Raw genomic sequence first — 27,986 nt, 5'->3', positions numbered from 1 at the left:
CATTGTTTCGTCTGGGCCCGTGGAATACCCATGATTGTAACTCTATTCTTGTGGACAGAAGCCGGTGGGCATCAAGGCGTTGAAACATGACAAGTAAGACCATCGTGGAGCGCATGACGGGACTTGGGGGGGTGTCAGAGCTGCGTTCATTCAATCAGCATCGGAGAGTAGTTTCACTGGGGAGATTATTGTTGATGATGTCGTAGAGAAAGACAGACGGACGGCGCTTAAAGAAGCCAGGAGGTACTGGCGGGTGCATTTTTCAGCTGAGCAGCGAGATAAAATCGACGACGACGAGGTGAGACGCTGTAAATGTTGTGCACCGCACCCGAACAGCATGCATGTTGTAGGTACTTGTGCAGCGACCTCCAGCTGGGAAACATGGTTTAGTGGTGGTCACGCTGATGTACCCCTGACCTGGATAGTCTAACATAATGCGCCCATAATACACTGCACAATCCTATCAATCCATTCACAGAGGTACACCCTGGCTACCTCCCTTCCATCCCCATCCCCAACCCACGCTAGAGTAAGAGTACCTCTTACCTTTGACGCACTTTTACGCACTTTGATGCAAGGAAGTAAGTACCCCCTAGACTAAGAGTATCTTACCTTTGACGCACCTTTACACAATGAAGTAAGTATCCCCTAGAGTAATAGTACCTTACCTTTGAGGCACCTATACGCAAGGAAGTAAGTACCCCTAGAGTAAGAGTACCTTACCTTTGATGCAAGGAAGTAAGTACCCCCTAGACTAAGAGTACCTTACCTTTGATGCACTCCCCCCTAGAGCCTAGAGAGAATAATTGCCCTGACAACACAAACTCACTCGACAGGGACAGGCACCATCGCTCGCCGACATCCTGTCGTCCAGTGCCAGTCCTCTGTTCGCTGCATCCTTACCCACTCCTCTCGTCGACTTGGAGACGGACGCCCGACCTGGTCCCATTCAAAACTCCTCCGTCTCCTCCGTCTCCTCCGTCTCCTCCCTCACCTCCCTCACCTCCCTCACCTCAATCAATCCTTCTCTTTCCTCTCCTCCGTCTCCTCCCTCACCTCAATCAATCCTTCTCCTTCTCCTTCCTCTCCTCCCTCTCCCCTCTCTCCTTCCCACCGCCGGCCAGCCCGTCAACCTCCCAATCGACAAAGAAGGATACCTTCCTATGGGAACTGCGATATCGACGACGACCACCACACCGTCCGACAAGACCGGCCGACAAGACGACATCAATTCCACCCAAGACCGGCCGCCACAAACGACCCCCTACATCGACCGCCACGCCCAATTCCTACCATATACGACCCCGAAACCGTCCCCGACCTTCCCCACAGTATCTAGCTCAACGACCTACCCACAAGCATCAATGTCTGAGACGTTGATTCAATAATCAAATATAGCTTCGACCATACCACCACCCGGCCTGGCATTCTATATAACGACTGGATACGTCGGACGTACCTTGGCATTGCACCTCTTGCTCCTGTCCTGCATTTTCCCTACGCAGCGTTCATAGTTAAATTGGCTTGTAACGATTACATTCTTCTGTCGTCAGAACATTCGAATAACGCCCATATACTTCTCTCCATATTTATTGCAATCCGGCCGACACAGTTGTGGGAGCCGTGTTACAATTTGCTGCCATCATGGAAGCCTCCTCACCTCTGGCTGCCATGCAGCCTCCCTCCCTCATGCCATGGAACTGCAGAGATATGTACAGCACTCGCGGAAATTCCAGTCTGTCGACAACGAATAGTTTTGGTCCAGGAGCATTCAATTTTAGAGATCTGAGCATGAAGAGGCCAGCCCCAGAGTACTTCTCCCTGAAAACCATTCGAGGCTCTTCCCCCACAACCAGCCTGGCAGCCGATCTTTCTCAGAACTTCCATATTGATATGAGGCACGTCCAATATATACCCAGGCGTACCTCCTGTGCTAACCGTTTGCCAGCCCACAACTGCCGACTCCCCGTCGGTCTCTGTTCACAGCAAACATCTTTGGTGCACTGGATAGTCGTGGTAAGATAGCTCCATGAGATAGTATGGCGCGGCTGCTAACACCTAGCAGAGAGCGTCACCACACCTCCGCTGCAATCCTCGTCTCCAGGGCCATTCTACGAATCCATGGACGTGTCCCCGCTGCCTCATAAAGCTCCCTATTCAGTCCAGATCGAGGCCCAGTCTCCATGCCCACCTCAGACAAATGAACATGAGATGACCCTTCGATCGTCTCCCCCGCGTCCCAATGTAGCAGAGCTCCCCAAGTCAGCTCCGTTCATGCCTGAGTAAGTTCTCCTCTCATACATCCATAGTGCATGTTTCTGATCGTTGCGATAGGAGGAGGAAATCCATTTTGCTACGACCAGGACTAGCGAGGACAAAGGGGCACTCAGCAGGTTCCGTACCACAACGGTCACGCCCTGAGATGCAGCTGCCTCCTTTCCGCTTTGGTGCAGGAAGCAGCAAGCTGTCAACATCGACCTCTATGTCGCTTGGAGAGTGCTTTATGGAATCGCCCCCCCAAGAGAAGAGAATGGCAGTTTCAAGTAACCCTACAATCGCAGTTATCCCGCCGCAAAGAACAAAGCAGTCATCTTTAAGCATATCTGTTGTTCGTAACGGCTCACCCATCAGCCATGCACGACGTCCGTCAAACCCCCTCTTTCGCCCGAGGAAGCAGTTTCGTCGGTCTTTGAGCATGTTTGAGAACCCAGCGGATATCATGACCCAAAAGAAAGAGCCGCCTACATGCTCATCCACCGCCCTTCAATCCGTCATGGATGTTGATGAGCAGCATCAGCCAGTGCTGCCCCATTTCTTCCAGGAAGGACAACCGGACAGCATCCCAAGAATTACGAAAGATACACTTGTTGATATTCTCGAGGGAAAGTTCGACCAGAATTACAAGAAGAGAATGGTTATTGACTGTCGATTCGAGTATGAATACAACGGCGGTCATATTAATGGCGCTGTCAACTATAATGCTAAAGAGATGTTGACCGGCGAACTATTCGCCAACACGACCGAAAACACACTCCTAATATTCCACTGCGAATACTCTGCCCATCGGGCTCCGATCATGGCACGCCATGTTCGCCAGCAAGACCGCACGACAAACATTGAGCATTATCCAAGGCTAACTTATCCCGAGGTCTACATCCTTGACGGAGGCTACAGTGCCTTCTTCTCCGACCATCGTGACCGATGCTACCCACAAAACTACGTTGAGATGGATGCAAAAGAGCATGCGTTCACATGCGAGCGAGAAATGGGCAGGCTCCGTCAGAACAGAGGAAAGCTTAGCCGTGCCCAGACCTTTGCTTTCGGACAGCATGGCGGCGTCGAGGATAGCCCAACTGGACCGAGCCGATCAGGCAGAGCATTCGACACCATGATGCTCGATTCATCGCCCATACCGAACGATAATCGCGTCCATGGTCGCCGTTTGGCATCATATTAACTTCCTCATGACTTCGTGTCTTACTGGCCGGAGTTTGGTATTTTTCCTTTTGGCGTTCCGGTATATGACTTCTCAAACACATTTTCAGCGACTGAGCGAGCCGTTTCATTCATACCTCTTCGCATAGCGCACATGTCAACCTTTCATAGACTTTATGGCATTTGAGCGAATATTGCATCTTTTGCTCCAGCCTATCGACCTTCTGCATCTGCTGCATTGTCCGCCACGACTACTCTACCATACCCCACCAGCACTTCATTATGAAGCTGCTCTGCAAATATCTTATTTGCATACTCTAAACCCCGCGGTGGATCTTTATATGCGACCACGTAATGGCCAATGGCCATTATCCAACACACCCGGATTAGGCATTTCCGGCCATTATCTTCTCCACCATACACCATACTATAGCCGCAACCATCGTGTCGGCCACAAACCTATTTCCTTGACGTCTAAAGACTCGACTTGTTTCTCAAACAGAGCAAGCGAGCACATACTGGATGAGACCATCCGTCTCTCGCACTCACACACACCTTGTTCTCACACCAACCACGATGTCTCACTTGAGGCCCTTCTTGATCCTGTTTTTGCGTCGCTTTTGCATCTGCATTGCATCACTGCATAGCTTTTCGACCTTCTCACCCGTCTAATTTGACAGAGAGGTTCTATAGGGCTGTGTTTTTTAGCCGTCGGCGAGTTTTAGTTTTCTGACGGGCTGTGCGATTATGCGGAGGGCGAAGAGCGATTACTCTGTATTGACCATGTATCTTTGTAGAAATTGGCCCTCTTTGGGGGGCGGTACATGTGGGGATAAATCATATGAAGGGGTCGGATTGAGAAGCATTAGTTGTTGAGATACTTAGGAGAGAAAACTTTCGAAGCATCTTGCCCTTTACTTTGCGACGTGATTAAATTAACATGCTTTCCGTCTTAACTGTAGTTGCGATTAATTGGTGATGGTCGTTGAAGTATGTACGTAGATAGGGTCTAAAATCTACGACCTACGCCACGCCTAAACCGGCGCCAATTGGGGCGGTAAACGCTAGCAGAAAGCTCACCGAAAAAGATAAACCAAAATAAATCGCAACTCGACTAAAACCAGAAAGCCAATCCAGCCCAACAACCACCACACAAAAACGTAACCGAAATGGGCGACAAACACAAGAGACAAGCGCAGGACGCACCTTCCGGTGCACCTGCAGCTAAGAAACAGGCCAAGGAGACAAAGAAGGACCCGAATAAGAAGGAGACGAGAAAATCCGCTGCCGCTGCGAAGAGAGCCGCAATCGAGGCCGAGCCGTTGCCCATACTGCCCTTTGTGGATAATGCGAAGGGACCGGAGCTTAAGCGCGAGGTTCAGCTGTATGATCAGCTCTCCAGTGAGGATGCAGCTGAGCGACTTGCTGCTGCGGATGCGGTTGTTTCGGGGCTGTTGATGGGGGAGGGGGCGTCGGAGACGACGATGCAGAGGCATTTGGAGCGGAGACTGTTTCGGGGGTTGGCGAGCGGGAGGAAGGGCGCGAGATTGGGGTTTAGCATTGTATTGACGGAGGTTTTGGGACAGATATTTGGGGAGAAGGAGAAATATCCTGGATTGGGATTCGATAAGGTGCTTGAGATTCTCAAGCTTAAGACGAAGCCGGAGGGCGATCTGAGTGGGCAGGAAGAGAAGGATCATGCGCTCGGTCTGCTGTTTGGATTACAGTCCTTTGTGAGGGCTAAGATCCTCTTCTCGGGCGAGGAGAAGAGATGGGAGGTCGTGTTTGATTCACTCATATACCTGTGCGGCAAGAAGCCATGGCTGAGAGAGGAAGTCGGATGGGTGGTCGTCGAAGCTCTGGCGCAAATGTCTCAGAGCCAAGCCGAGACGACACTCCAGAGACTGTTTGAGGCTGGCCTGGCTGTGTCGCCAGAGGGAGTCGGTATCTGGATCGCAGCACGCCGTCAGTTTCCGGACATGAAGTTCCCGCCGAAGCCGTGGGGGAGCAGCGGGAACCCGCTGGAGCACCTGAAGTCGCTGGGGAAGGCGCTGAAGGAGAGCTCGTCGCCTGAGGGAGAGGGCCAGGCAAAGCAGACGGGGAACTGGAACCCGCAGTTGCATTTTGTGTGGGGGATGATCGTGGATCAGTATGTGGCTGGTGCGAGATCTGGTGATGAGGAAGTCGCGAACGAGTTTGAGAAGTTCTGGAAGGTTGCTGTTGATGGTAAGAATCATGGTACCCGAATTCAAAATACTATGCTAATGATGGAACAGAGAATCTATTTTCGGCATCTGCATCCCGAGAGCGCAAATTCTGGGGCTTCCTTCTTTTCCAGAAGATGCTCACTGATGCGTCGGATTATAAGGAGCTACTTGTTAGCGTTTTCAGCCCAAACCTGGTCCGCTGCCTCATCAACCACATGTCGCAAGAAGATCGCTTCCTGCACCGCGCAGCTGAGAAGAGTCTGAGAGCTGTCCAGCAGATGGCGGAAGCCCACCCTCACACTATCCCTACGGTTCTGCCAAAGCTGATTGGCGGCAATGGATTCTACAACTTTGACCAAGTTACAAAGACGAAGACCATCGATAAGATGCTCGGCTGGGCTTCTGGCAAGGATGCAGAGGCCGTCGTCGACATTCTTCTCAAGCCGGCGCTGAAAATCGACGGATGCGAGAGCGACAAAGATGCCGAGACTCGCCGCCAGTGCTTCGGAGACTACTTACTCTCTATGATCCGCCGCGTTAATGTCACCGACGAGTCCGTCGATGCCACATGGGTCAAGACCACTGGTCTGCCCACTCTTGGCAAACTCTCATACTCCAAGAAGCACCTCAAGTGCAAGCCCGAGTTGTCCGAGGCATCAAGGACCATGTTCCGCGGCCGCTTGACATCCGCATTCGCCCATCTCATCTCCGATCCAAAGGGCTTCTCTTACCCAATTGAACTGCTCCAGTCCGTGAAGACCGATGCCGTCGAGATGGAGGACGAGGTCGAGGCAGCTAAAGACAAGGGCCTTGCCACCATGGAGAAGTTGCTCAAGAAGACAAAGAAGGCTTCCGAGAAGGAGAAGGTCTCCCTTGAGGCCCTGGCGCTTCTATACGCCTTGGTAGTCTTCCAGCTCCTCAACGGTGAATCCGACGCGGCATCCGTTCTGGACGAGCTCAAGCTCTGCTACGATAAGCTGATTCGCGGTAAGGACGATGAGGAGGGCCAAGATGTGTCTCAAGTTCTTGTCGAGATTCTGCTGTCCCTGATGTCAAGATCATCCCTGCTCCTCCGCAAAGTCGCACAGCACGTCTTCACAGCCTTCGCTACCGAAATCACCGCCGAAGGACTGGCCCTGATGACCGACGTCCTCGGCGCCGCCGAGAGCGCAAAGGGCCAACAGGCACTATTCGACCAGAACGACGACGAGGAACACGACCACGAGGAACACGACCACGACCACGAGGATGGCTCTGACTCCGACGAGCTAGACTCGGACGTGGAAATGATCTCCGCGAACGGCGACGACGCTGACGACGCCGCCGAAGACGGAGAGGACGCCGACATGGCAGCCCTCGACAAAGCCCTCGCCGCCGCGCTGGACACGCACCGCCTCGACGAAGACGCGGCCGCTGAATCGGAATCCGACTCCGACATGTCCGACTCCGAGATGCTGCAGCTGGACGAGAAGCTCGTCGAGATCTTCGCCGCGCGCAAGAAGACGCCTAACAAGAAGCAAGAAGCCAAAGACGCGCGCGCTACCGTCGTCAACCTCAAGAACCGCATCCTGGACCTCCTAGAGATCTACGTGCGTCGCGTACCCGAGAAGGCGGAGGCGTACGGACTTATCCTCCCGCTGCTGAGGTGCATGCGCGAGACCGGTACGAAGCAGGTTGGAGAGCGAGCGCACTCTGTGCTCGCGGCTTTTAAGAAGGCGACGAAGGGGGGGAAGGCGGATGGGGATGAGGAGGCGGGGGCGGAGGAGAAGGCGGATTTTGACATCCTGGAGCGGATTGGGCTGTTGAAGGAGATTCATGAGGAGGCGGCGAGGGATGCCAGTCATGCGTTTGCGAAGGCGGCGAGCACGGCGAGCTTGTTGGTCGCGAGTAGTCTTTATAGGGTTGATAAGAGGCTTGTGAAGAAGGTCGCGGGGGTGTATAGGGATACGCAGGTACAGTGGGTGATGGGGGAGAAGAAGGTGGCGGCGGGTTTGTTTGTTGATTGGGTGAACTGGTGCCAGAGTCATGCTGGGGCGGCGAAGTAATAGAGACACCTGGTGATGGATGGATGGTATAGTTACTGTTGGTTTTGACAGATTGTTAGTGTTTGTTGATTTTGATGGCAACTTGAGTGCGCATAGCTTTGATTCGAGTTAATGAACATCTATGCCCTACGATTTCTACGCAGACATCAATGCACCGAAGTTACTCCATAAATCACCGAAGATTCAAACAATCCCATAGCTCGACCAAAAAAAGCAATAATCTTTGAGTATTCTACATAAGCATACATTTCACATGTGACTTTTCTCCCCCGTATGCCACCACCTCGCTTCTAAGCCTTCCCCACCCTCTTCGAGGAAATGCCCGTGTTCAGGCTTCCGAGGAGGTACACGGCAACAAATAGACCCAGAACGCTAACGATGATCACAACTGGCTTCCTGAGAGCCGCCGAGAGAGAGTATTCGTAGGTGACGATGAGCTCGCGGTCGCGGACCGCGTCGACGAGGTTGCGTGCCTGAAGGGTGAGGGCGGTGCGGCCGATGGTGTCCATAAAGGTGACGTGGGTGGAGATTGTGGCGGAGACGATAGGGACTAAGGTCTCGTACTTGACGTTCCTGAGCAGTGTTAGTGGTTTATTTGAAGAGTAATTGCGAGGAATTAACTTACGTAGCGCCCTCAGGAAGAATGACACGGAGCTCGACGAATTCGTATGAGATCCCCTCATGCTGCTTGGGACCCTCGAGGAAGGGAACATTCAATACGTAGCTATCGGATGACTTGACTGTCCTCAAGAAAGTCGCCAGATTCGCATCCCATCCGATGCGGAAGGGGTAGTTCCAGCCACCAAAGATAGGATAACGGGGCTTGAGCTCCAAATTGGCCTCACGCTTGTTGCTCCTGAAGCGGCTGGTCGAGATGTTTCCAATGACGTCGGTGTAGTAAGGAGTGAGAGAGCCGACGCGTAGAGGGATGTGGAGCGCCTTGATCGCCGTCGTCTCAGGGGTACGGTATTGCTGGTGCGCCCACTCAACGCGGTTGAACTGGGAAGAGAGGTTCGCGGCCTTGTTGACGATAGTGTAGCGTTCCTCAAAGGCGATGTTGCCACCCCAATGGCTGACTTCGATATCTCTCTCTAGCCTTGAGACGTGGATCAGCGGCTGAGTGTGCTCGTAACGGACACGGGCGGCCTGGGTGGTTCCTGCGGCCACGTCCTTGAACGGTCCGTAAGTAAGCTTTGAGCCAACCTTTTTGGCAGACTCTTCCTTGCCTCCAATTCCACCGGTGTATTCTGGGACACTGGCACCCGGGAACTTGATTTCGGTCTGCTGGTGTCTGGTGGCATACGAGGATGGCCAGTATGCGGAGAACTCATAGACAAGGAATTGTGGGTCTTGTTGAGCAACGGCTGCTGGAAGAGGGCGGAAAGAGGAGAGGAATGAGTAGCTGATTTGAATAGTCTGTTTTCCCTTTGGCGCCAATGGCTGGGGCAGTTGGACCTTGTAGAATTGGGTTTCGCTATGAAGATTAGCCAGAGCTGACGAACATGCGCGGTCGGATAACCATACCTTGAGCCATCAATGGAAACAGCCTCGAAGCCAAACGACGGACTTGTCAAGTCTTTATTATCCTTCACCTCCAAGTTGCCAAGCTTCTCCGCTTGTGAGGTTGTGAATGGGATGTAATATTCATTTTGTGCCTCAGGAGAGACGTTCTCTATGACAACATTGACAACGCTCCTAGGATAGCTCTTTTCCAGGTTGATTGATCGTTGGATGTTTATATTTTTGAATACTTGGGGCGGCGTGAACGTCGACGGGAGGATGTTTTGTGATGAGGCCGGTTTCGTTACAGTCGGCTTGGAGAGAGCTGCTCCAGCAAAGGAGAGGACGGCAGTCGCACGCGACAATGCCTTTAAGTTAACCATGCCGACAGACGGCTAGATATATACAGTCGCCTCAAAGGATATCGTTCGGAAGAGAAGGGTGGATGGTCGTTGTCGAGGCAGCCCAGAAGATTTGCCTAAAGCTCTCGTCCCAAGCTTGGTGGTACTTTCAAGGTGTCCTTACAGTTTAGAATTAGCCGCGTACGGACACGCAAGCTACCGTGCGCTTATCTCAATTTGGAGTTACCCGCGCCGAAGACGCATGCTGAGTCAGACCCACACCTTAGCTTATCTGGCCAAGTGACGGTGAGAAGAGGGGCAAGATCCAACAAAACAAAACAAAACTCAAGACATAACAATCGATTTTTGTTGAGCTGCCCATATATAAGCAGCCAGGTCCCTCGCGGTTTGAACGCAGGCCGAGTTTGTGAATTTACACACATATACCTTTTTCTATCATACTTTTACCCTAAAATCCTGTAATCATGGTTGGCCTTGGACCAAAGAAGCCGCCGTCTCGCCAAGGTATGCCTCCGAATTTCGCTCTTGTCTTCACAGCGTTCTCGGTCAAATGCAATGTGATATAGCTTTGGAGGGAACTTAGCATTTTGGACCAAGCTCATTGCAAGGACTGAACGTACGAGGCTAAGGTCATGATTTGATCGATTCTCGGCGGTGCGGGGTTGAAATGCAACAGTAGGGCGACTTGGCTCAGCTCTGAAAGCAGTTTAAATCTGCTAAAAGAAACAGCCATGTTTCGTCTCTTGCTCAATACTGTTCCAATTCAGCTCCCCCCTCAGCGATAGCATGATACATGGCATCATTTGGCCCCGAAGCAAGTCATGTATAAATCAATTGCCGACCAGTGGGCGTTGCCATTGTGGATAGTAGTGATGGATTCGATGTTTTCCATATGCCTAAAGCGCAGCAGTGCATCTTTAGAGGTTGAATGGAGGCTAACGTGTAACAGGGTCGAGCACCGATCTACCCAAGGATCTAGCCCAAGAGGTTAAGCGCCTCGAGGGCATGTTTACTGTGCCACAAGAGAAGCTCAAGGAGATCACCGATCATTTTGTGAAAGAGTTAGCCAAGGGCCTTACCGTAGAGGGTGGAAGTATTGTATGCTGCATTTAACCTGTTATAAGTATGATATAGGCTAATGTATCGCAGCCAATGAACCCAACATGGTGTATGGGAATGCCAGATGGAAATGAGCAAGGCCGCTACTTGGCACTGGATATGGGAGGAACCAACCTGCGAGTTTGCGAGATCACTTTGACCGAGAAGAAGTCTGAATTCGATATAATCCAGTCTAAGTACAGGATGCCGGAAGAGTTAAAGACAGGCGAGGCCGATGAGCTGTGGGAGTACATTGCCGACTGCCTGCAGCAATTTATTCAAACCCATCACGGAGGTGAGGATCTTGACAAGCTGCCGCTCGGGTTCACATTCTCATATCCGGCGACGCAAAACTTTATTGACCACGGAATCCTCCAGCGTTGGACCAAAGGGTTTGACATTGATGGAGTAGAGGGGAAGGATGTGGTCCCTCCATTTTTGGATGCGTTGAAGAAGAGAGTAAGTCAACCACAGTACTTTTGCTTGCACCGGCTAATAATTGTATAGGGTGTGCCGATTAATCTCGCTGCCTTGATCAATGATACCACTGGAACATTGGTCGCCTCGGCATACACCGACACCACGATGAAGATCGGCTGCATTTTCGGCACTGGATGCAACGCTGCATACATGGAGCACTGTGGATCCATCCCCAAGCTTGCCCACATGAACCTCCCCGCAGACACGCTCATGGGAATTAACTGCGAGTGGGGTGCCTTTGACAACGAGCACGTTGTTTTGCCCCGTACGCCATACGATGTTGTCATTGACAAGGCATCGCCCCGCCCTGATCAACAAGCCTTCGAAAAGATGATCGCCGGCCTCTACCTGGGCGAGATCTTCCGCACTGTTCTTGTCGACCTGCACGATAACAAGCACGTGAACATCTTTGACCAGCAGAACATCGACAAGCTCCGCAAGGCATACACGTTGGACTCCTCATTCCTCTCTGCCATTGAAGAGGATCCCTTCGAGAACTTGTCTGAGACGGCAGAGCTCTTCCAAGCAAGGCTCAACCTCGTGCCCACGATGGCCGAGCTCGAGCTCATCCGCCGCCTTGCTGAGCTGATCGGCACTCGCGCAGCCCGCCTCTCGGCCTGCGGTGTCGCCGCCATTTGCAAGAAGAAGGGCTACGAGACGTGCCACGTCGGTGCCGACGGATCCGTCTTCAACAAGTATCCCCACTTCAAGGAGCGTGGTGCCCAGGCCCTGCGCGAGATCCTCGACTGGCCCGAGAAGAAGGCTGGCGAGAGGGACCCAGTCGAGATCCTTGCTGCTGAGGATGGAAGCGGTGTTGGAGCCGCTCTCATTGCGGCGCTGACTCTCAAGAGGGTCAAGGCTGGCAACATGGCTGGAATCCAGCACCCGGAGAACTACAAATGAGCGCCTTTAGACACCTAGCAAGTGTCGTATCAACGAAATTGCTTGGATTTGAGCTTCAGTGGCATAGCCCACTTGTAAAAGGCAGGTTTGCTGGAATCCAAGGGGACGCTGGCACCTTCGGGCTGCATAACCAAAAAAATACGGATGTTCGTTATTGTCAGGCTATATAACCAAAAAAAGATTGAAGAAGCTTGGTATTGTCTGGCTATATAGCAGATGAGTCGACGAATCTACTTCTTTTCAAGCCACCAACACCCTTCTTTCCACCACCGTGCGGTTTTAACACTAAAACCTAGCGACGAGATTCTCACGCCCTAACCTGCTAAATGATCGTTGATTTCCAATCCCTTCAACCCATAAAGGTACAAATAGGCAAGCGATACGTATCCAATGTCCAATACCTCCTCTTAACCCCCCCCCACTCCCCCTCGCCCTCTTTCCCAAGCCCCTCATCAATTGGCACCTCGACCTCTACCCACTGCACTTCCATCCCCACCCCCTCAAGATCCATCTCCGCCACACGCGTATACACATCATAGCATACCCTCCGATCTGCCCCCAGCCCGTTGAAAAATCCAAACCGTCCCCCCTCCGCTAGTAGCCCAGGCACATAATCCTCGAAGAACATCTTCAACGCTCCATAGTCCTCCCCAAAGGTATCGAAATAAATCGCATCGTACATCTCCCCTCCCATCAGCAGTGCGGGCGCGATATCCTGCCACCTGCCCGGCCAAACCTTATTCCTTCCCTCCTTCCCCTTCACCTCCCACTTCGCCCCGAACTCGTGGTCGGGCGCGCGCAGCAATGCGAGGACACCGGGGTGTGCCTCAATAATGTGGTGTGTGCTCGGCATCTCGGCAGAGAAGAAGCGGTCCACTATGCCCATCCCGAAGCCGATGTTGAGGACGCGCAGGCCGGGGGCGGGCGCGAGGAGGGCTGCGGAGAGCTTCATGATGTCTGTTTCCCACTCCATCATGACGGCGTTGGCGTCAGAGTCGAGGAGCGCGGTGGAGGTGGAGGTGAGCTCTGAGACAAGGTAGTCGCGAGAGTTGACGTCGCTTGGATCTTGCGGGTCGAAGGGCGCGGGAGCTTTTGTGTCTGTGGTTTCTTTCGCCACACCTGCGGCCTCTGGTTGTGGCTCTGCTTCTGTAGCGGGCTCTGTGGTATCATCTTCCTCGGCTTCGGACTCCTCCCCGCTAGACAAAGGGTCGTAACCCCCCATCATCCCCAGCAGCACTTCGGCCCGCACCCCCGCCTGAACAACCGCCTCATACACCCCCTTCCTCCCTAGACGCCATGCGAGGCACCCCGGTGTCTCACCATTCGCGTCGAGATCATTCCAGATCGCGCCCGAGAGGAACAGCTCCGTAACCGTTGCTATAGCAGACGCCTCAATGTTCTCGATCGCGTTGGCGTCCTCAGTGAAACCCTTCTCCTCTCCGGAAGCAGGCGCAGCGGCAGCCGGCTCGCCGGCAGGCGCCTCAGACCCTGCCGCTCCTTCATATACAGGCCCGCAGGCCGCAATAGCCGCATGCAGCGGCGTAAATCCAGTCTCTGGATCCTGGGCCGACGCTGCGCCAGGCACGCGCAGGTAGGGTTTGAGGGCTGGGATATCGTGGTTTGCGGCGTGTAGGAGGATGGTCTGCGTCGTTATGTCCGTTTCCGGGGTGGCGAGGGGGTCGACGTCTGCCATGGTCGCGTGTGAGTTTCTTTTAAGAGGAATGGGCTTTGAAATGGCTGGTATGGGGGGCTGGTTGGAGGGGTCTTGGTGGAAATTTACGGATTTGGTGGGGGAGAAGGCGGTGGGGGATGGCAGAATGGCGGGGCGGTGAGGGGCAGAATGCGGGGGATAATTGCTGTATGGGCTTGGCTTGTGTTACATTGGGAATAGGATATCCTGAAGTATCGAGATTCTTGGAGGAGCAGGGTTGTGTATACGGGTAGGGTGTCGCGGGTTTCTTGGGGTTGCTGCCCTTCTCTAGGGGGGGGCTCTTGAATTCGCAGCCGTCATGGTGATGAGTCATCACCATGACGGCTGCTAGGCTGCGCACTGGGTACTCACGAGTCGAGTAGTAGAATTTTTACTCACCCAGCTGAGTTACTCGCTCATGTCCCGAGTATTGTTGAATGAGGATTACTCACTTGCTGAGTACCTAGTATGGGTCTTGGCAACTCAGTTATATCACGTGTTTGATTAGCCATTACTTATGTTAAAAACGGGGTGCGACTTCATTGATCAAGACGCCATAACTCCAACTCCATTCCCATATTGTTGATGTCCTATTCCACACTATAACCTTTGGCCTTTAGGTACCAGGTTACCAGATGGTTACCAGAACTCATCTGACCTTCATTCCTGGGTGAGAGACATTTCCATCGATTAAGCCCACAGCTTAAACATCATATCCTGCAAACGCCGAACCAATATCATACCCTTTGCCTGAATTGTCACTCTCTTCGCATGAATAGCGAGGAGGTTTGTCACTATAACTGTTAGTATGTCCCTGTCACTATGTTTAAACATCATACTCTCAAATTCTCGAATGAGGAAGCATTCAGCAGCTTCCTAAAGAGCTAGGATAGCAGATTGCTGGAAGCGAAGATTGGACTTGAAGTCTACTGTGATTTCCCTAACAAGACGCTGGAATGGGAGCTAGTATCAAGTTGCTGTCTTCTGATATCGCGGAGAGCCTTGGTGCCTATATGTTTATTAGAGAGTTCTGGTAATCCTCTGGTAATCCTCTGGTAATCCTCTTACTAGACTTTGTGCAGCGCGTGGCCTTCTGAGCATGATTGTTGCTAGCTTGAGATGAGCAAACTGGAGCTTTTCTTGCTGTGCCCACAGCCTTTTCCTGTCCCTTTCCGCCAAGCCCAGAGCCAGCCCGTAATCCAAGTGGCATCCTTGGTGCTATGCCGCCAGTTGATCTCCTAGCAGTTTGCTTGGTACGAGTCATTTGCTAATATCAAGGTGAGTTAGTAAAGTAAACACAAGATAAAGAAGTAGATCAAAAGATATGTGTACTTACAGTGAGTTTGTAGAAAGAATATTGCAGAAGAAGAGTATAGTAAAGAGGTAGAGGTTGAAAGGTATGTGTTTTATATGAAGGTGCGCATTGTGGTGTTGTTTTTGGAACAGTAATTCTTTGTAGGTGAATATTCCTTCACAAATATTTTTGTTTGCAACTTTAAAATAACCACGACCTTAGAACCACCTTCCTTGGTTACTCTCCGATCTACACATTCTTCTTCCCTTTTGAGCCTTTACCTCTTCACTAGGACTTCAACTAAGTTTATTATCTTGATTCTATAGCCAGAACTTCTGGAGATCTCTGCTAATCACGTGTTTAGTTAGTATGGCGAAACTCAAGGCACATGAAGAACTCTCCACTAATGCGAATACTATCAAAGCTCGCAACTGCGTCTCCAACCTTACTGAAGATGAGAAGGCTGTTCACTTAGCACTCAAGGCTGACCATGCTGATCTGAGCTACTACTTAAAGAAGTTATATAAGTCTGCAAAGTGTAAGGATGCCTCCTTACCTAGATACTCGAAGAACCCGCCTCAGAGCTGTTACGGTCACCACAAGCATGAAATCCGACTCGGTGTGGTTTCGGACCAGTAGAGGAGGACATAGCGAGTTACACTATAGTGGGGGACAGTAAGGGTGTAGGGTTCAGGGTCGATGCGGACCTGTTGCGGTGGAAGGTTCAGGGCTAGGGTTGGGATAACCGAGTCGGGCCCGTTTCGGGTACTTAAGGAAACAAACTTAACGGGGTTCCCCCTTCATCTTTTTTGTATCCTTCGTAGTAGACCTATAGGATAGCATCCTTTTAGCCTCCAACTCGCACTCTCATATGCTATTACTGTGAGCTGGGTGCCCTGTGTCATTACACATAGTATATCGCTGCCTCTACTGAAGACAAGACACGTCTACAGAATGAATTGAAGGTTGAGCGTATTTGTGTTCGGTAAGTTCCTTCTGGTAATCTCTGGTAGCCTCAATCTAACTATAAACAGGACTGAGAAGGGTACCCATGCATCTTGCATTGCGAATCAGAAAGTCAAGAATATTAGCGCCTCTTCTTCTCCACAAGCCCCACCATCTACTCCGCCCAAACAACTTCTGTCTGAGCTTGCTGCATTTGAGGGTATCTCAAGTATTCCAATCGATGACAATCATAACAGCGAATGGGAGGATACTGAGGTTGAAGACGATTTGGAGTTGGAGCTTATGTTACAGCGCGAGATATTTTAAATGACGAGGCTGTTCTACCAGATGAGCTTTCCGATGAAGAGATCACTAGCACCCAGGCTCTCTTAACTCAAGCGCACATTGATGTATGCTACCTCATAATCTGGTAATCTTCTGGTGATACTAATAGTTGATAGGCCCATGAAGAGTCCAATTTCCGCAAGTGGCAACATTTCTGGGATAGCTGTATCCACTCATATACGAGAAAGGCTGGAAAGCTGAGAAAGAAGCCTGAGCGTCTCTTTGAGTATATGCCGTGGATTGATGTAGAGGAAGGGTACGTCTCTGATCATCCTAGCAATCTTCTGGCAATACTAATTGTTTATTATAGCACTTTTCACGAGGTTATCCCACCACATAAATATTTCTGTTTGTACGAGCAGGCAGTTTGGAAAGTGGGCCTAATTACCAGGACCTGTGCAGTGGTACCCAAAGTCTTACAATCTTGTCGACAATGGATGGTTGCAAATATCCACTCATAGTTCTAGCTTCAAAGAGGCGTTCTTACTTGTCTACTCTAAGAAGTTTGATAAGGAAAAGTGGGCTAAGGTATCAGCTGCACAGGATATGTTGTTCCTGGAGCTAGAGTAGAGGAGAACTTGAGTTGCTAAAGTTATAGCGCTGGAGTACCTTTCGCGTTGGAAAACCAGGTATTTAAGTACTTCATCGTAGCCAGACTTCTGGTAACCTTCTGATAATCGAGCAATTTGCCAAATGCCATCTCAATACTCAGAGTTGTTTGATTCTGACAGTATTCTCAGACTCTTTTCCGTCTTCTCAATGACTATCCTCATTAAATCAAGTCTGTAAGGACACAGGGCACCCAGCTCACAGTAATAGCATATGAGAGTGCGAGTCAGAGGCTAAACGGATGCTATCCTATAGGTCTACTACGAAGGATACAAAAAAGATGAAGAGAGGAACCCCCGTTGGGTCAATCTCCTTAAGTACCCGAAACGGGTCCGACTCAGCTAACCTGCCTTAACTCTTATCATGTGACCGTAACCTGCCCGACTCAGATCCTTTCCATCACTGAGGGACAGGCATCCTTACAAAGTCCCTGCAGGCCTTGAATATATTGGCAAGTTAAACCAATTCGTCAAATGGACTAAGGATACACACGATATATTTATTGAGTGGTGGAAGCTATCACGATGGTATGAACAACACTCAGATCATACTACAAAACTCCTTATGAAGATTGCATGGGATTCAACCAACTGGAGTTCTCAATACTGGAGAAGTTATCACCAAGGAGCAGACCGGCTTTCTGGAGAACCATGTGTTATTTGTACTTATTGTTCGAAGGCCCTTACGCATCCTGCAATCAAGTCTGCTGGCCCAAAGTCTATGGCAACACATCTTGCATCAGACATTTGCAAAAAGAAGTCACAGATGGGAAGGATAGTCTCTATCAAATGCGAATCAATCAAATGCAACCTCAACAAGTAAGGATTACCAGATTATTATCAGAATTATGTAGGTTAATACCTATAATAAGATCATATTCTCACACAAGAGACATTTTATGAACAAGTTCTATACACAGTTATCTTGACTCATAGCTCGTTCCGCTCAGTCGAGGATCCTCATCAAGACCCTATAAATACTTTAGGTATTAGTAGGTCTGGCCGGCCTCATCAAGCAAGGTGGAGGGATGTTCTTAAGCATATATAATAGATAATAGCGTTCTAATAATCTTCTGATAATCATGGTACTTAGATAGAGGAATATACATGATTCGTTCTCACAGCTTACTAGAGATGGCGAGAGTGATGCTAATAGATGTAATACTTTAACTTAACCATAAAACAGTATTAATCGTATGAGGGACTGTTCACATGATGCATAAATCTTACACGTGATAGCCGAGTACTCACCGGGTTTTTACAGAGTAACTGAGTATTGACCTCACTCACCGAGTCGAGTAAAAGGTTCAGCTACTCACCCAGCTGAGTAACCCACTGAGCGAGTGAGCCGAGTATTGAGCGAGTAGTGCGCAGCCTAGTGATGACCATATGTAGATCCGACGCTGCCGGCGTCCACCATTGCCTCACTTGCGCCCATATAGGATACGAGTACCCTCACAATAGAGACACAGAAGAGAGAGAGTGCATTCGGGTAGGGTTGAATTGTGTCCATTGCCGTCGCGTCCAATCCTCACATAACTGTCCCTCTGCACCACTGCTCCATACGGAAATAACACCTGCACAGTGGGTAATCCACCATCACCACCCGTAGCTCCCTTCACTCAGTATCAGCTGGTTTCTATAGCCTCACCGCTCCCCTCACCACCCTCCAGAATGCTATGCCCACTATGAGTGCCATGCCATGCCAGCTCAGCCAGGGAATCAGTTCTTACTCGCCGCTTTAGGGGGGTATTTCGCCCCATCGACATCGACTGCCTGTGTTAGCTTTGCCAGGTGATATTGCTTGCTACGGCGGGGAATGAAATGCTAGGAGAGGGATGAAGAGCGACGTCGGAGGCGGGAATCTGGGATGAGGCTGAACCCACCCTTGGGCTCGCAAGTGCAGCGATCAGTCTCAGGGACGTTGTCCATGACGGAAGGGATATGTGATCCACAGCCCCACCATGTCTTCTTTTCTGGGGAAGTTAGTTTGCTAGTTCAATGCTCATTTGAGTAATGTTCTGCGTCTGGGGATATTGAGATAGGAGTGGAAGCGAAGGGAGATGGGACTCACGACAAGCCCCACAGCCGGCAGAAAGACACATTGCTTCTCTTCAACCTGAATATATCTGTTGTCGGAGTATAGTAGACTGCCTGTGTTGCAGTTGTCGTTGGTGATGGAATGCGTGGTATTGTGATGATATGATGCCGACTTTGTAGTTTACTCGGAGATGCGGATAGGCGGGAATTTTGGACGCCGTTGGGACGCCGGTTCAAAGCTACTGGGAGAGTGGCGTAATGGTTCCACACATTGACAGTCGACTGACAGTTAACAGTGATAAAATGATAAAATATAGTTTTGGCACTAAACTCGCGCTGCAACACATGAAACGATGGAAATATAACATACTATGGTTTACATCTCCGCGCTTAATTCTATTCCATTTCTTTCCTTTCCTTCATTCATTTTACTATTCAATAAGCACAGCACGTAGCACCCAGCATCCCTTCTATCCCAAGCTACTAAAATCTTTCATTTGAATCCTTCACCATAGCCAAGCTTATTCATCAAACCTAATGTCATCATCCAGCTGGAATCTAGCAACTGGGGAGGACGACTGGGAATCCTGCGCCCCGGAAATGACAAACGCTTCCACTACGCCCCCTCCAAAGTACTCATCGTTTCAAATGACCGGCAACATTGAGACTGGCAGTAGCAGTACACTCCAACAAGAAAGTTTACATAACGAGCACCAGATCGACTTAGAAAATGGCCAACTCCAGTCCACGCCTGGTTCAAGATGGCGTGCGAAGATCTCCAGCCCAGTCAAGAGGCTCTACAATCGAATACCAGTCAAGAAGATTTGCAGCCACGTCACACTCGGAAATATTGGCAATTGCATTGGAATAGCTATTCTTGGCTTTTTCGGCCTTAGTGCCGCTATTATACTCGGGGTTTTGATGTGGGATTTGGTCGTTAGTGTGGTAGTAGGCCGCGTCAGGATTCCCGATGGGGCTGATTAGGTACTTGGGTATGGTTTATATAGCTGTTCATGCGCGGACACGACATCAAGAATGCAGATTACCACATCGGAGTCTAATCTTTCTCTATCTAAATTAGCACTATACTAGAGCAATCAAGCCCCCCTGGAAATGCACACTTAGGTCAAACATAAATGAAGCTCACATTATTCACCGTCTGTCCTCTATACACATATGACGCGAAGTTTTGAGGCTACAGTAAGTCGTGGTGGTAAACTAGTTTGGGCGGAGGATATCAGCCTATATCCTCCTTTCCGATCTCTCTATTGTATTGTCTCTTTCGTTTCCGCCATCTTCCTCCTCTAAACCAAATATTCTAGACCTTCTGCTTACCAATACTTTCACCATGGCCCCCTCCAAAAGCACCCATAAAACAGCCCCGCAGCCAGTCATCCCCAACGACCCTCCACAGTCACAATGTACGGCTATCCAACTAGTAAAGGACGCCGAACGTGATCTCACATACAATGAGATGTACTACCGACAGCAGAAGATCAATCTCCGCCACCAGGAAATTGTGCTCGCCAAAGCTGAGCACCAATTTCAAGAGCAGCCCTGGTGAGATATTGGTCATGCCGTTATCTTAGGCACGATGACGCTGTGCGCTGTCTTTGTATTTGGGGTCATCAGTGTGTGTGTTTTCAACGATGTTAATAAAAAGGGGCTTCTGAAGTCAAACATAAATGAAGCACTGGTTTTGTATTTTTTATTACCTGAACCATACGAAAAATATTGCCTGCTGTTCACATGGCCTGACTTAACAAGTCACTAAAGTAAAATCACAATACACCAAGTTACTACCTAACCAGTGTTCGATATTCTTCGTCTTCCCATCGCCGTTTCCACAGAATAATCCAGAGCCCTCCAATCATACGCATTTTCACCATAGCTTCATCTGAAAGCTCAGGGAGCGCCAACCCTCCACACTCGGACTACATGCTGTGCGAACCCACCCTCACACAAGACGAGATAAACTACAGAAATGAGATGATCGACCTTCACAACAGGGAACTTGACCTTGAGAAAGGAGAGCGCGCGCTTCGAGACCAGCCTTGACGGGACCGTGTGTCGTGCCGTACCGTGGGATTAGCGTGCCTGGTTGTTCTTACTTTAATGGTCCTGGGAGCGTCGGATTTTATTTCGACATGATCAGACTAGGGGTTTCTAAAGCACAGCAGAATTGAACCAACGTAATTTAATTTGTGCTTGATGAACCAGTACAAGAAACTCATATGGTGCATCCCGTTTGCCAAACTCTAAAAACGGTGGTCTTTTAGAGTTTGGCAAACGGGATGTACGATAAATCATATGATATATGGTCTGATATTATGAGACAATATACTAAAGATTAGCCCCCCTTTGTAGTTTCACTTCGTCAACTTCTCATTCCACCTCTTGCTGCTGTTCTCTCGCCGTTCCCTTTCTTCCTTATACACAATCTCAAAAACACCCACGCTCAAAGTTCTATAAACACCGCTTAAACGACAAACCCATCACTATTGCCATGTCCCAAAGAAACCCTGAGTCTGGACCACAGTCCCCACCTCCCCCATACTCCGCACCCGCCATAACACAGACACCTTTGTCGTCCCTCCAATACAACGAGGCCATCCTTCAGTGCCAAGACACTACATTGGAAATTGACAAGCCCGGCATCAACACAAGACAGTCTTCATATAACAATGAAAAGCTCAACTGTCAGTGCGAACGTCACGCAAGGGAAACAGAAGAGCTGGATCTCCTGACACCAAAACACGAGATTTGCAAGGAAGACGGGGAATGGAAATGGGAGACAAAAAGGGAGGATATCAAACGGAAATGGGCGACGAAAAAAGCGGATGTGAAACAAAAATGGGAGAAGGCAAAGGACGACATGAGATTGAAATGGGCAACGAGAACAAAGGGGGATGGGGCGCACTCCTATGCTCCATTGAATGAGAATGTGAAAGGAAGTGGGGATAGGAGTGGTCCCAATGTGATCTCAGGGAAGAACGCAAAGTCGAAGGAGAATGTGAGGTACACCCGGGCGGCCCTGTCGGGGAATACCGACACCACATTATTAGCTGCCATGGTTTCGGTTGCACTCTTCGCGAGTTTTGTTTTTTAATGGTAGGAGGGGTAAATCCTGTAAATAGATCTTCTTGGATTGGTCGAGGCCTTGATTATATAGATGGGATAAATTCGATTCATGTAATGGGGTTTGATAAAGCAGAGTGTAGAAAAGGAAATATTATTATAGCTTGACATTTGTAAGACTGAATGAACGCAACTAGACTTGCGCACTGCCAAAATGTGTTGATAAACGAGACGAGTGATTCCGTTGCCCCTTCACTTCCTTATCCTACTAAGCACTTCTCCCCATTGACAAGATATACGAAACTACAGTCTTTGAAAACCCCAAAATATTAATTACTATGAGTTTATCTACTACTACGAGTTGTCAATCTTCAACGACCTCGTTCCTCCCATCACAAAACCTAGCGCCCCAAGAACTGCCTAAATCATATACCATCGGCCCATTCCACGACAATCTCGCCAGCCTCGCTAGCTCTTGCAGCTCCACGATAGAATGATAGATTATTGGGCCCGCCGGGCGTAAATAAGTTTGGAAGGAACGAGCAACGTATAGAATTTCTCCATGGCGTGAGGTTTTGAGACCAAGTGCGGCAGTGGTAAGACTTTAATAAAAGCGCAAAGATCAGATGGTTTCCTATTAAAAAAGGAAATCCTACTAACGTGTTCACTAGGGAGCCGCGCATACCAGCGAGCTGCGCACTTTCTTGACGCGTCATTTAACATGCATTTTTTCTACCACAAATAATGAAGCCCCAACTCCTGAAGCACAAATCATTTTAGCTATCGAAGCTATCTAATCGTCCTACAAATTAAGTCGCCACGCGGCTGCAAAACTCTACAAGGTGCCTAAATCGGTTAGAATTAGTGTGCGCCACGGGGGACCGTCGGTTCGGAACATTTCCAGACCGGACCGCGGTCTGGTCTGGAAATATTGGAAAAACCGACCAGACCGGTGCGGTCCCCCAACGGTTCCTTGGCAAACCAACACGTGCAATCTGTCACGTGCGTATATTCAAATCTACGATAACTTCACAGACAGATATATTTAGTGTAGTAAACGAATATATTTGGTATCTACTTCCCCCAGTATTGGTTCCTCCCTTCCTTACTCAAAGTAGCTGCCCTGGGAACCGGAACCCCGTCATATGGAGCCTCATTGATTGCACCAGTTTCATGTCCTTCTGCTGAATGGTAACATGCTTTGCGTGGATTGCAGCAAGTTGCGTCACTGTAATGATTACTATAATGATTACTATAAAATGGATGTTCACTTACTCTCAAACTCCTTGACCAAAGTGGTCTCAGCTGCTTCTTGTAGTGCAGAAACTGCAGTCGCTTGGATTCGATAGGGCGATTTCAGGTCAACCATGATCTCTTTGATGAGGCGGACGAATGGCGCACGGGGAATGAGTAGCTCTGTTGTTTTCTGGTATCGCTTGATTTGACGAAATGCAACAACTATTTGATGTCAGTAAGAGCTTTATAGTAATAAGTATAGTAATCACCTACTGCCTGGCTTGGAACGACGCTTCTTCGCCTTCATCACAGTCTTCCCACCCACTGGTGCCTTCCTTGGGGCTTTGCTGGCCGTATTCTGGTGAACTTGTTTCTGGCGAGCCATGCTGGATATCTTGGGTTCTTTCTGGCTCAGTACTTGGCCTGGTGCAAGAGTTGGGATTGGGCCTCGGGAAGCCTTAGGCTGGGTTGGAGGAGGTGATTGAAGGTCCGCGTCGTCATAGGCTCGTCATCCATATTGCCCTGACGAGGTGTTACTATAAGTATTACTATAATATAAGAGGAGTGGTTCACTTACCAGTCCACCCGTGAGTGGCTTGTCACATAATAACAGAAAGGTTGAGGGAGGAAAACCCAAATTTGGGTGTGTGTTGTGTTCTGGGTGAACTGCTGGCTCGCTTGGCGAAATATCTTGAGCTTCACCCATTATATGGTAATAGGCGTATTAAGTGAATTCTACCATAACAATACACAACAACAATAGGAATCCTAAGCTTCTGCCACCACCCCAAACTTCCTACTTCTGCCACCACCAAGGTAAATCTTTACTTCCTCCTACCATCAATTACTTTATATTAACCATTATAGTAATCACCCATCATCCACCATGGTCGGAAAGTGCAAAGAATCAACCGAGAAGTCGACCAACGAGAACACCAAGCGTGTACAGAACCGCCGCAACAACATGACGGAACAAGAACTCAAGGTCGACAATGCAAAGAGGGCTGGTACAGCGGCTACTGCATACACTATCAAGAAAATCCGGAAGACACAAGCTTTCAAAGCCCTTAGCCCAGTTGAAAAACAAGAGAAGGTTCAGTCTAAGAAGGACGAGGTGCGACTCCGACGGTAAGCTCCCTTCTCCTATGTTATAGTAATCATTATAGTAACCAGGAAATAGCATTCAGGACGGCAACCATGCTTCTATCGTTCAACAACACCTTGGGATTGGAGAAGGTGGAGGAGCATACGCAGTGTGGGACGACAACAACCATGCCTGGGAAACCGAAGATGAGGACGATGAAGTTGCCCAGGAAGCTATGTGGAGAGCTGACGAGTTGGCCAATGGTATTGGGATTAAAGAGATTGAGAAGGTCCAACTGGAAGTGGAGACCCAGACTGAAGCCTCAACTAAGGTATGATCAGCCCTACTATTAGGGGACTAATACTAATATAGACCCAGAGAGTGGAGCAGCTTGCCTTCACCATTTGGCGCCACAAATGGTCGACGGCATACAAGTCAACTCTGAAGCTCATGAACAAAGTCAATACGGATCCCAACTTCCTCAAGAACCTTCCCCCAGCAATTGATGAGGAGACTGGGTAAGAGTCACTATAGTAATCACTATAGTAATCAGCTAACACATACGTACAGAATCTACTACGAGAAGATCCCTCCTCACCTATATTTCACGAAGCTTCAATTAGCTGTCTGGAGGAACTTCGCGTCATGGAACTTTGAGGATGGGCAGGTTTCTCTTCCCGGACCTGCTGATTGGTACCCTGATGGGTACGACACTACTCAGCATGGATTTCAATTGGATGAAGATGCTACTGGTGCATTTAAGGCTTGGGAGATGCTGAGGGAGAAGGATGAGCTGGTGGATTTCAAATGGGTCTTGCCATCTGACAAGAAGTTGGCTATGTTACCTCCTACTAAGGAATCAGACGAGCTTCTTGCCAAATTCTACAATATGTAGATCTAGTCATACTTTTAGAATAGTCCAGGTAGCTCAATCCACTACTTCTAATGCTATGGTTCTATAGCTTACTATAAATATTACCATAATTGGCTCTTGTTCTCAAAGACCCATATTACTGAAACTTGCTATTAAAATATACTCCATAAGTAATTTAAGATATTATAACTAAGTAAATTCAAGCGAAATAGAGAGGTACGTATAGGATAGATATATTTCCTAAGAAATATTCAGTTGTTTTATTTTCTTTGAAATAATATAATTGTGATATATTCAAATATTATGTCTTATAGCCAATCTTTAAGTTCACCAATACATACACATATCTATAGTGATGTATTTTCTCTCGATGATCCTCAATCAAGCAACATAACACCTGAGGTTGAGTCCTCTCAGCCTCTAAGCGACCAATGGGATGGTCTAATTACAATCTGAGGTCTTAATGTGCTAAAGTGGATGCCTTCAAAAGCAGAACTATTCAATGACTGGTGGCATCATCAGTCCTGGTATAAAGAGCAACCAAATCTGTTTCTAAGTACTGATAAGCAAATCAATTGGGGGTCAACAGCTAGGACTTCAAATGTATGGAGAGACTTTGACCAAGGTGCTCGGAAATCAACTGGAGAGCCAATTGTTATTTGCCGGAAATGCTCTAGAATACTCAATCAGCCAAGTGTAAAGGGTGCAGGGACAAGCACAATGAGTTCCCATCTTCGATCAGCTGGATGTTTGAGGAAATCATCTCACACTTCTACACTACATCAATCCAAGCTCCGCCTTTCAGGATCATTACCAGTAAGCATGATTACTATACTTATTACTATAAAATATGCCTAACTATTATTTAGACTATGCGCCAACCAGAAGATGATCCAAGGGAAGCTTTCTACAGTTTTGTTCTTGAGACTGTGGTATCCCTAAACATATCATTCCGATCAGTTGAGAATCCTATATGGAGGGAGATGGCACTATGGCAGAACCAGAAATATCCACTTCCTTCACCAACAACCCTACGGCAGCGCCTTGATGTTATGGTAGGTAATGCATAACAGATTGCCCTTCATGGTCTTGCTCCTGGGTCGAGGTGTGCATTATCCCTTGACAATTGGTCTAGCCCTGGAACAAGACACTCCTTCATGGGTATTATGGCTACATTCATCACTGAGAAATGGGAATACCGTGAAGCTCTAATTGGATTTGAGTATCTCGATGGAGCCCATACTGGGAAAGACCTTGCGACTATTGTTCAGCGTGTTATATCTCAATATCACCTAGATGGTAGAGTTCATTGCATTACAACTGATAATGCAAGTAACAATACTTCAATGATGGCAATTATCAATGATATGATAGCTGAGTTATCGTCTGAGCCAACAAGATACCATGATGGATGTATTCATCATATCCCATGCTTTGCACATATTGTTCAGCTTGCACAGAAGGCTCTCCTTGGGTCAATTCAATTAAACCCATCAAACTCAGAGCTACAGATTGACTGGGATGACAATTCAGTAGACGAACTCAAAGATCTAAGTAAGGAAAAGGGCCTTCCATGGACACTTGCCAAGATATGTTTATAGTAATCATTGTAGTAATCACAACTAATACTATACTAGCTTCGGAAGCTAGCTGTCTTTGTGAATTCTAGCTCACAGCGAAGAGAGCAATTTATGGGAATTCAAAGACGATGCATTAAAGATGGAGCAAAAGTCCTATGACTTATCCAAGATGTGTCAACCCGGTGGGATTCAACACTACATATGATGCTACGAGCAGTCCTACTCCAGGAAGCAGTAAATAAGTTTACAACTGAGTTTACTCCAGCTATTATCTTCCATATTACTTCGGAAGAGTGAAACATATCACCTACCTTATTGATGTTACTCGCCAGTTTAGCTTCTGGACTTCAAATATAGGTATAGCAAGTGGTGCACGACTAGGCTTTGTTCTCCCAGCATATGATGAGCTATTTGAAGGGCTTGAGGAGTGTACCCGCCGGCTTAAACCATTACAAGATCCATGGATTTCAAAGCTCTTAAAAGCTATTGATAAAGCTGTACAAAAGCTTGATAAGTATTATAGCTTATCTTGTACAGGTATTGGTAACTTCTACACTTTTGGTGCTATTCTATCTCCACGGTTAAAGATGGAAGTGTTTAACCCTGATTATTGTTGGTTGAATCCTAATAAAAACTGGCGGGGGCATTTTGAGAAGGAATTCCGGGCGTTATACACACAACATTACGCAAACCAAGAAAGATCGAAGCAGCACCAGTCAAACTACATGGAACTAGACAAGGACCCAATGGCTCTAATGTTAAATCGGAAGCGGAGCTATAATTCCATTAGTCAAAATGAAGATAGGAGGAGAGATTGAGCGATACCTTGCCCTCCGTAAGTTTATAGTAATAATTATAGTAATCACTAACGTACATGTATAGCGAAAGCGCCAAACAAGCGAAAGCGCCAAAATGATGCGGTGACCAAACCCCCCAACTAAATGTTAAATTCCTCAACAACAAAACATGCCCCATAAAAACGATGAAAGCCAATTAGTGCTAGCTATCCAGGCTATGCAAAGCGACCCAAAGTTACGCCTTCGAGTTGCTGCTAGGATCTATTCTGTGGACCACCGCAAGCTAGGTCGTCGTCTAGAAGGTGTACCTTCACGACGCGATATCCAAGCCAACTCACGGAAATTAACTAACCTAGAGGAGTCCGTCCTTGTTCAGTATATACTC

At 48.6% G+C, this 27,986-nt stretch overlaps 10 protein-coding genes across 10 annotated transcripts; 8 read left to right on the top strand and 2 right to left on the bottom strand.

Moving 5' to 3' along the window:
- Nucleotides 1–86: 86 nt before the first annotated feature.
- On the top strand, nt 87–1,388 carry VC83_01683 (uncharacterized protein; the record flags this gene model as incomplete). The annotated part of the gene is made up of 3 exons (XM_024465357.1): nt 87–144; nt 207–298; nt 837–1,388. 3 exons carry the CDS (start codon nt 87–89, stop codon nt 1,386–1,388), a joined length of 702 nt encoding a protein of 233 aa, XP_024327173.1.
- On the top strand, nt 989–4,402 carry CDC25 (cell division cycle- protein). Its single transcript, XM_024465356.1, has 4 exons — nt 989–1,898; nt 1,949–2,016; nt 2,066–2,282; nt 2,335–4,402. Exons 1-4 carry the CDS (start codon nt 1,645–1,647, stop codon nt 3,455–3,457), a joined length of 1,662 nt encoding a protein of 553 aa, XP_024327172.1. The 5' UTR covers nt 989–1,644; the 3' UTR covers nt 3,458–4,402.
- A 135-nt stretch (nt 4,403–4,537) lies between these two features.
- On the top strand, nt 4,538–7,687 carry POL5 (DNA-directed DNA polymerase; the record flags this gene model as incomplete). Its single annotated transcript, XM_024465355.1, has 2 exons — nt 4,538–5,661; nt 5,712–7,687. Exons 1-2 carry the CDS (start codon nt 4,605–4,607, stop codon nt 7,685–7,687), a joined length of 3,033 nt encoding a protein of 1,010 aa, XP_024327171.1. The 5' UTR covers nt 4,538–4,604.
- OST1 (dolichyl-diphosphooligosaccharide--protein glycosyltransferase subunit 1) lies at nt 7,391–9,679 on the bottom strand. The gene is made up of 3 exons (XM_024465354.1): nt 9,212–9,679; nt 8,313–9,161; nt 7,391–8,260 (listed from the first exon to the last, which is right to left on the bottom strand). The coding sequence occupies exons 1-3, from the start codon at nt 9,568–9,570 to the stop codon at nt 7,978–7,980; spliced, it is 1,491 nt and encodes a 496-aa protein (XP_024327170.1). The 5' UTR covers nt 9,571–9,679; the 3' UTR covers nt 7,391–7,977.
- Nucleotides 9,680–9,857: 178 nt separating this feature from the next.
- HXK1 (hexokinase A) lies at nt 9,858–12,446 on the top strand. Its single transcript, XM_024465353.1, has 4 exons — nt 9,858–10,053; nt 10,499–10,647; nt 10,699–11,106; nt 11,155–12,446. Exons 1-4 carry the CDS (start codon nt 10,014–10,016, stop codon nt 12,028–12,030), a joined length of 1,473 nt encoding a protein of 490 aa, XP_024327378.1. The 5' UTR covers nt 9,858–10,013; the 3' UTR covers nt 12,031–12,446.
- On the bottom strand, nt 12,380–13,976 carry RMT2 (Arginine N-methyltransferase 2; the record flags this gene model as incomplete). The annotated part of the gene is made up of 1 exon (XM_024465352.1): nt 12,380–13,976. Exon 1 carries the CDS (start codon nt 13,721–13,723, stop codon nt 12,380–12,382), a length of 1,344 nt encoding a protein of 447 aa, XP_024327379.1. The 5' UTR covers nt 13,724–13,976.
- Nucleotides 13,977–15,383: 1,407 nt separating this feature from the next.
- Nucleotides 15,384–16,874, top strand: VC83_01677 (uncharacterized protein; the record flags this gene model as incomplete). The annotated part of the gene is made up of 6 exons (XM_024465351.1): nt 15,384–15,552; nt 15,951–15,999; nt 16,049–16,188; nt 16,272–16,369; nt 16,421–16,560; nt 16,772–16,874. 6 exons carry the CDS (start codon nt 15,384–15,386, stop codon nt 16,872–16,874), a joined length of 699 nt encoding a protein of 232 aa, XP_024327372.1.
- A 2,615-nt stretch (nt 16,875–19,489) lies between these two features.
- On the top strand, nt 19,490–19,936 carry VC83_01676 (uncharacterized protein; the record flags this gene model as incomplete). The annotated part of the gene is made up of 1 exon (XM_024465350.1): nt 19,490–19,936. One exon carries the CDS (start codon nt 19,490–19,492, stop codon nt 19,934–19,936), a length of 447 nt encoding a protein of 148 aa, XP_024327373.1.
- A 364-nt stretch (nt 19,937–20,300) lies between these two features.
- Nucleotides 20,301–21,010, top strand: VC83_01675 (uncharacterized protein; the record flags this gene model as incomplete). Its single annotated transcript, XM_024465349.1, has 2 exons — nt 20,301–20,512; nt 20,866–21,010. 2 exons carry the CDS (start codon nt 20,301–20,303, stop codon nt 21,008–21,010), a joined length of 357 nt encoding a protein of 118 aa, XP_024327370.1.
- Nucleotides 21,011–21,458: 448 nt separating this feature from the next.
- VC83_01674 (uncharacterized protein) lies at nt 21,459–22,061 on the top strand (the record flags this gene model as incomplete). The annotated part of the gene is made up of 1 exon (XM_024465348.1): nt 21,459–22,061. One exon carries the CDS (start codon nt 21,459–21,461, stop codon nt 22,059–22,061), a length of 603 nt encoding a protein of 200 aa, XP_024327371.1.
- Between the last annotated feature and the right edge of the window lie 5,925 nt (nt 22,062–27,986).

Source organism: Pseudogymnoascus destructans (genome assembly GCF_001641265.1).
Source record: "Pseudogymnoascus destructans isolate 20631-21 unplaced genomic scaffold scaffold_3, whole genome shotgun sequence".
NCBI lineage: Eukaryota > Fungi > Ascomycota > Leotiomycetes > Thelebolales > Thelebolaceae > Pseudogymnoascus > Pseudogymnoascus destructans.
This window is presented reverse-complemented; position numbering and strand designations above follow the sequence as displayed.

Excerpts from the sequence above, each read along its gene's own strand:
- CDC25 (XM_024465356.1), top strand. The coding sequence starts at position 1,645 with ATGGAAGCCTCCTCACCTCTGGCTGCCATGCAGCCTCCCTCCCTCATG. Across the intron at positions 2,017-2,065 it reads TGGTGCACTGGATAGTCGTG|AGAGCGTCACCACACCTCCG; the intron begins GTAAGATAGCTC and ends AACACCTAGCAG. Across the intron at positions 2,283-2,334 it reads TCAGCTCCGTTCATGCCTGA|GAGGAGGAAATCCATTTTGC; the intron begins GTAAGTTCTCCT and ends TCGTTGCGATAG.
- OST1 (XM_024465354.1), bottom strand. The coding sequence starts at position 9,570 with ATGGTTAACTTAAAGGCATTGTCGCGTGCGACTGCCGTCCTCTCCTTT. Across the intron at positions 9,162-9,211 it reads GTTTCCATTGATGGCTCAAG|CGAAACCCAATTCTACAAGG; the intron begins GTATGGTTATCC and ends TAATCTTCATAG. Across the intron at positions 8,261-8,312 it reads ATTCTTCCTGAGGGCGCTAC|GAACGTCAAGTACGAGACCT; the intron begins GTAAGTTAATTC and ends AACACTGCTCAG.
- HXK1 (XM_024465353.1), top strand. The coding sequence starts at position 10,014 with ATGGTTGGCCTTGGACCAAAGAAGCCGCCGTCTCGCCAAG. Across the intron at positions 10,054-10,498 it reads GAAGCCGCCGTCTCGCCAAG|GGTCGAGCACCGATCTACCC; the intron begins GTATGCCTCCGA and ends AACGTGTAACAG. Across the intron at positions 10,648-10,698 it reads CCGTAGAGGGTGGAAGTATT|CCAATGAACCCAACATGGTG; the intron begins GTATGCTGCATT and ends AATGTATCGCAG.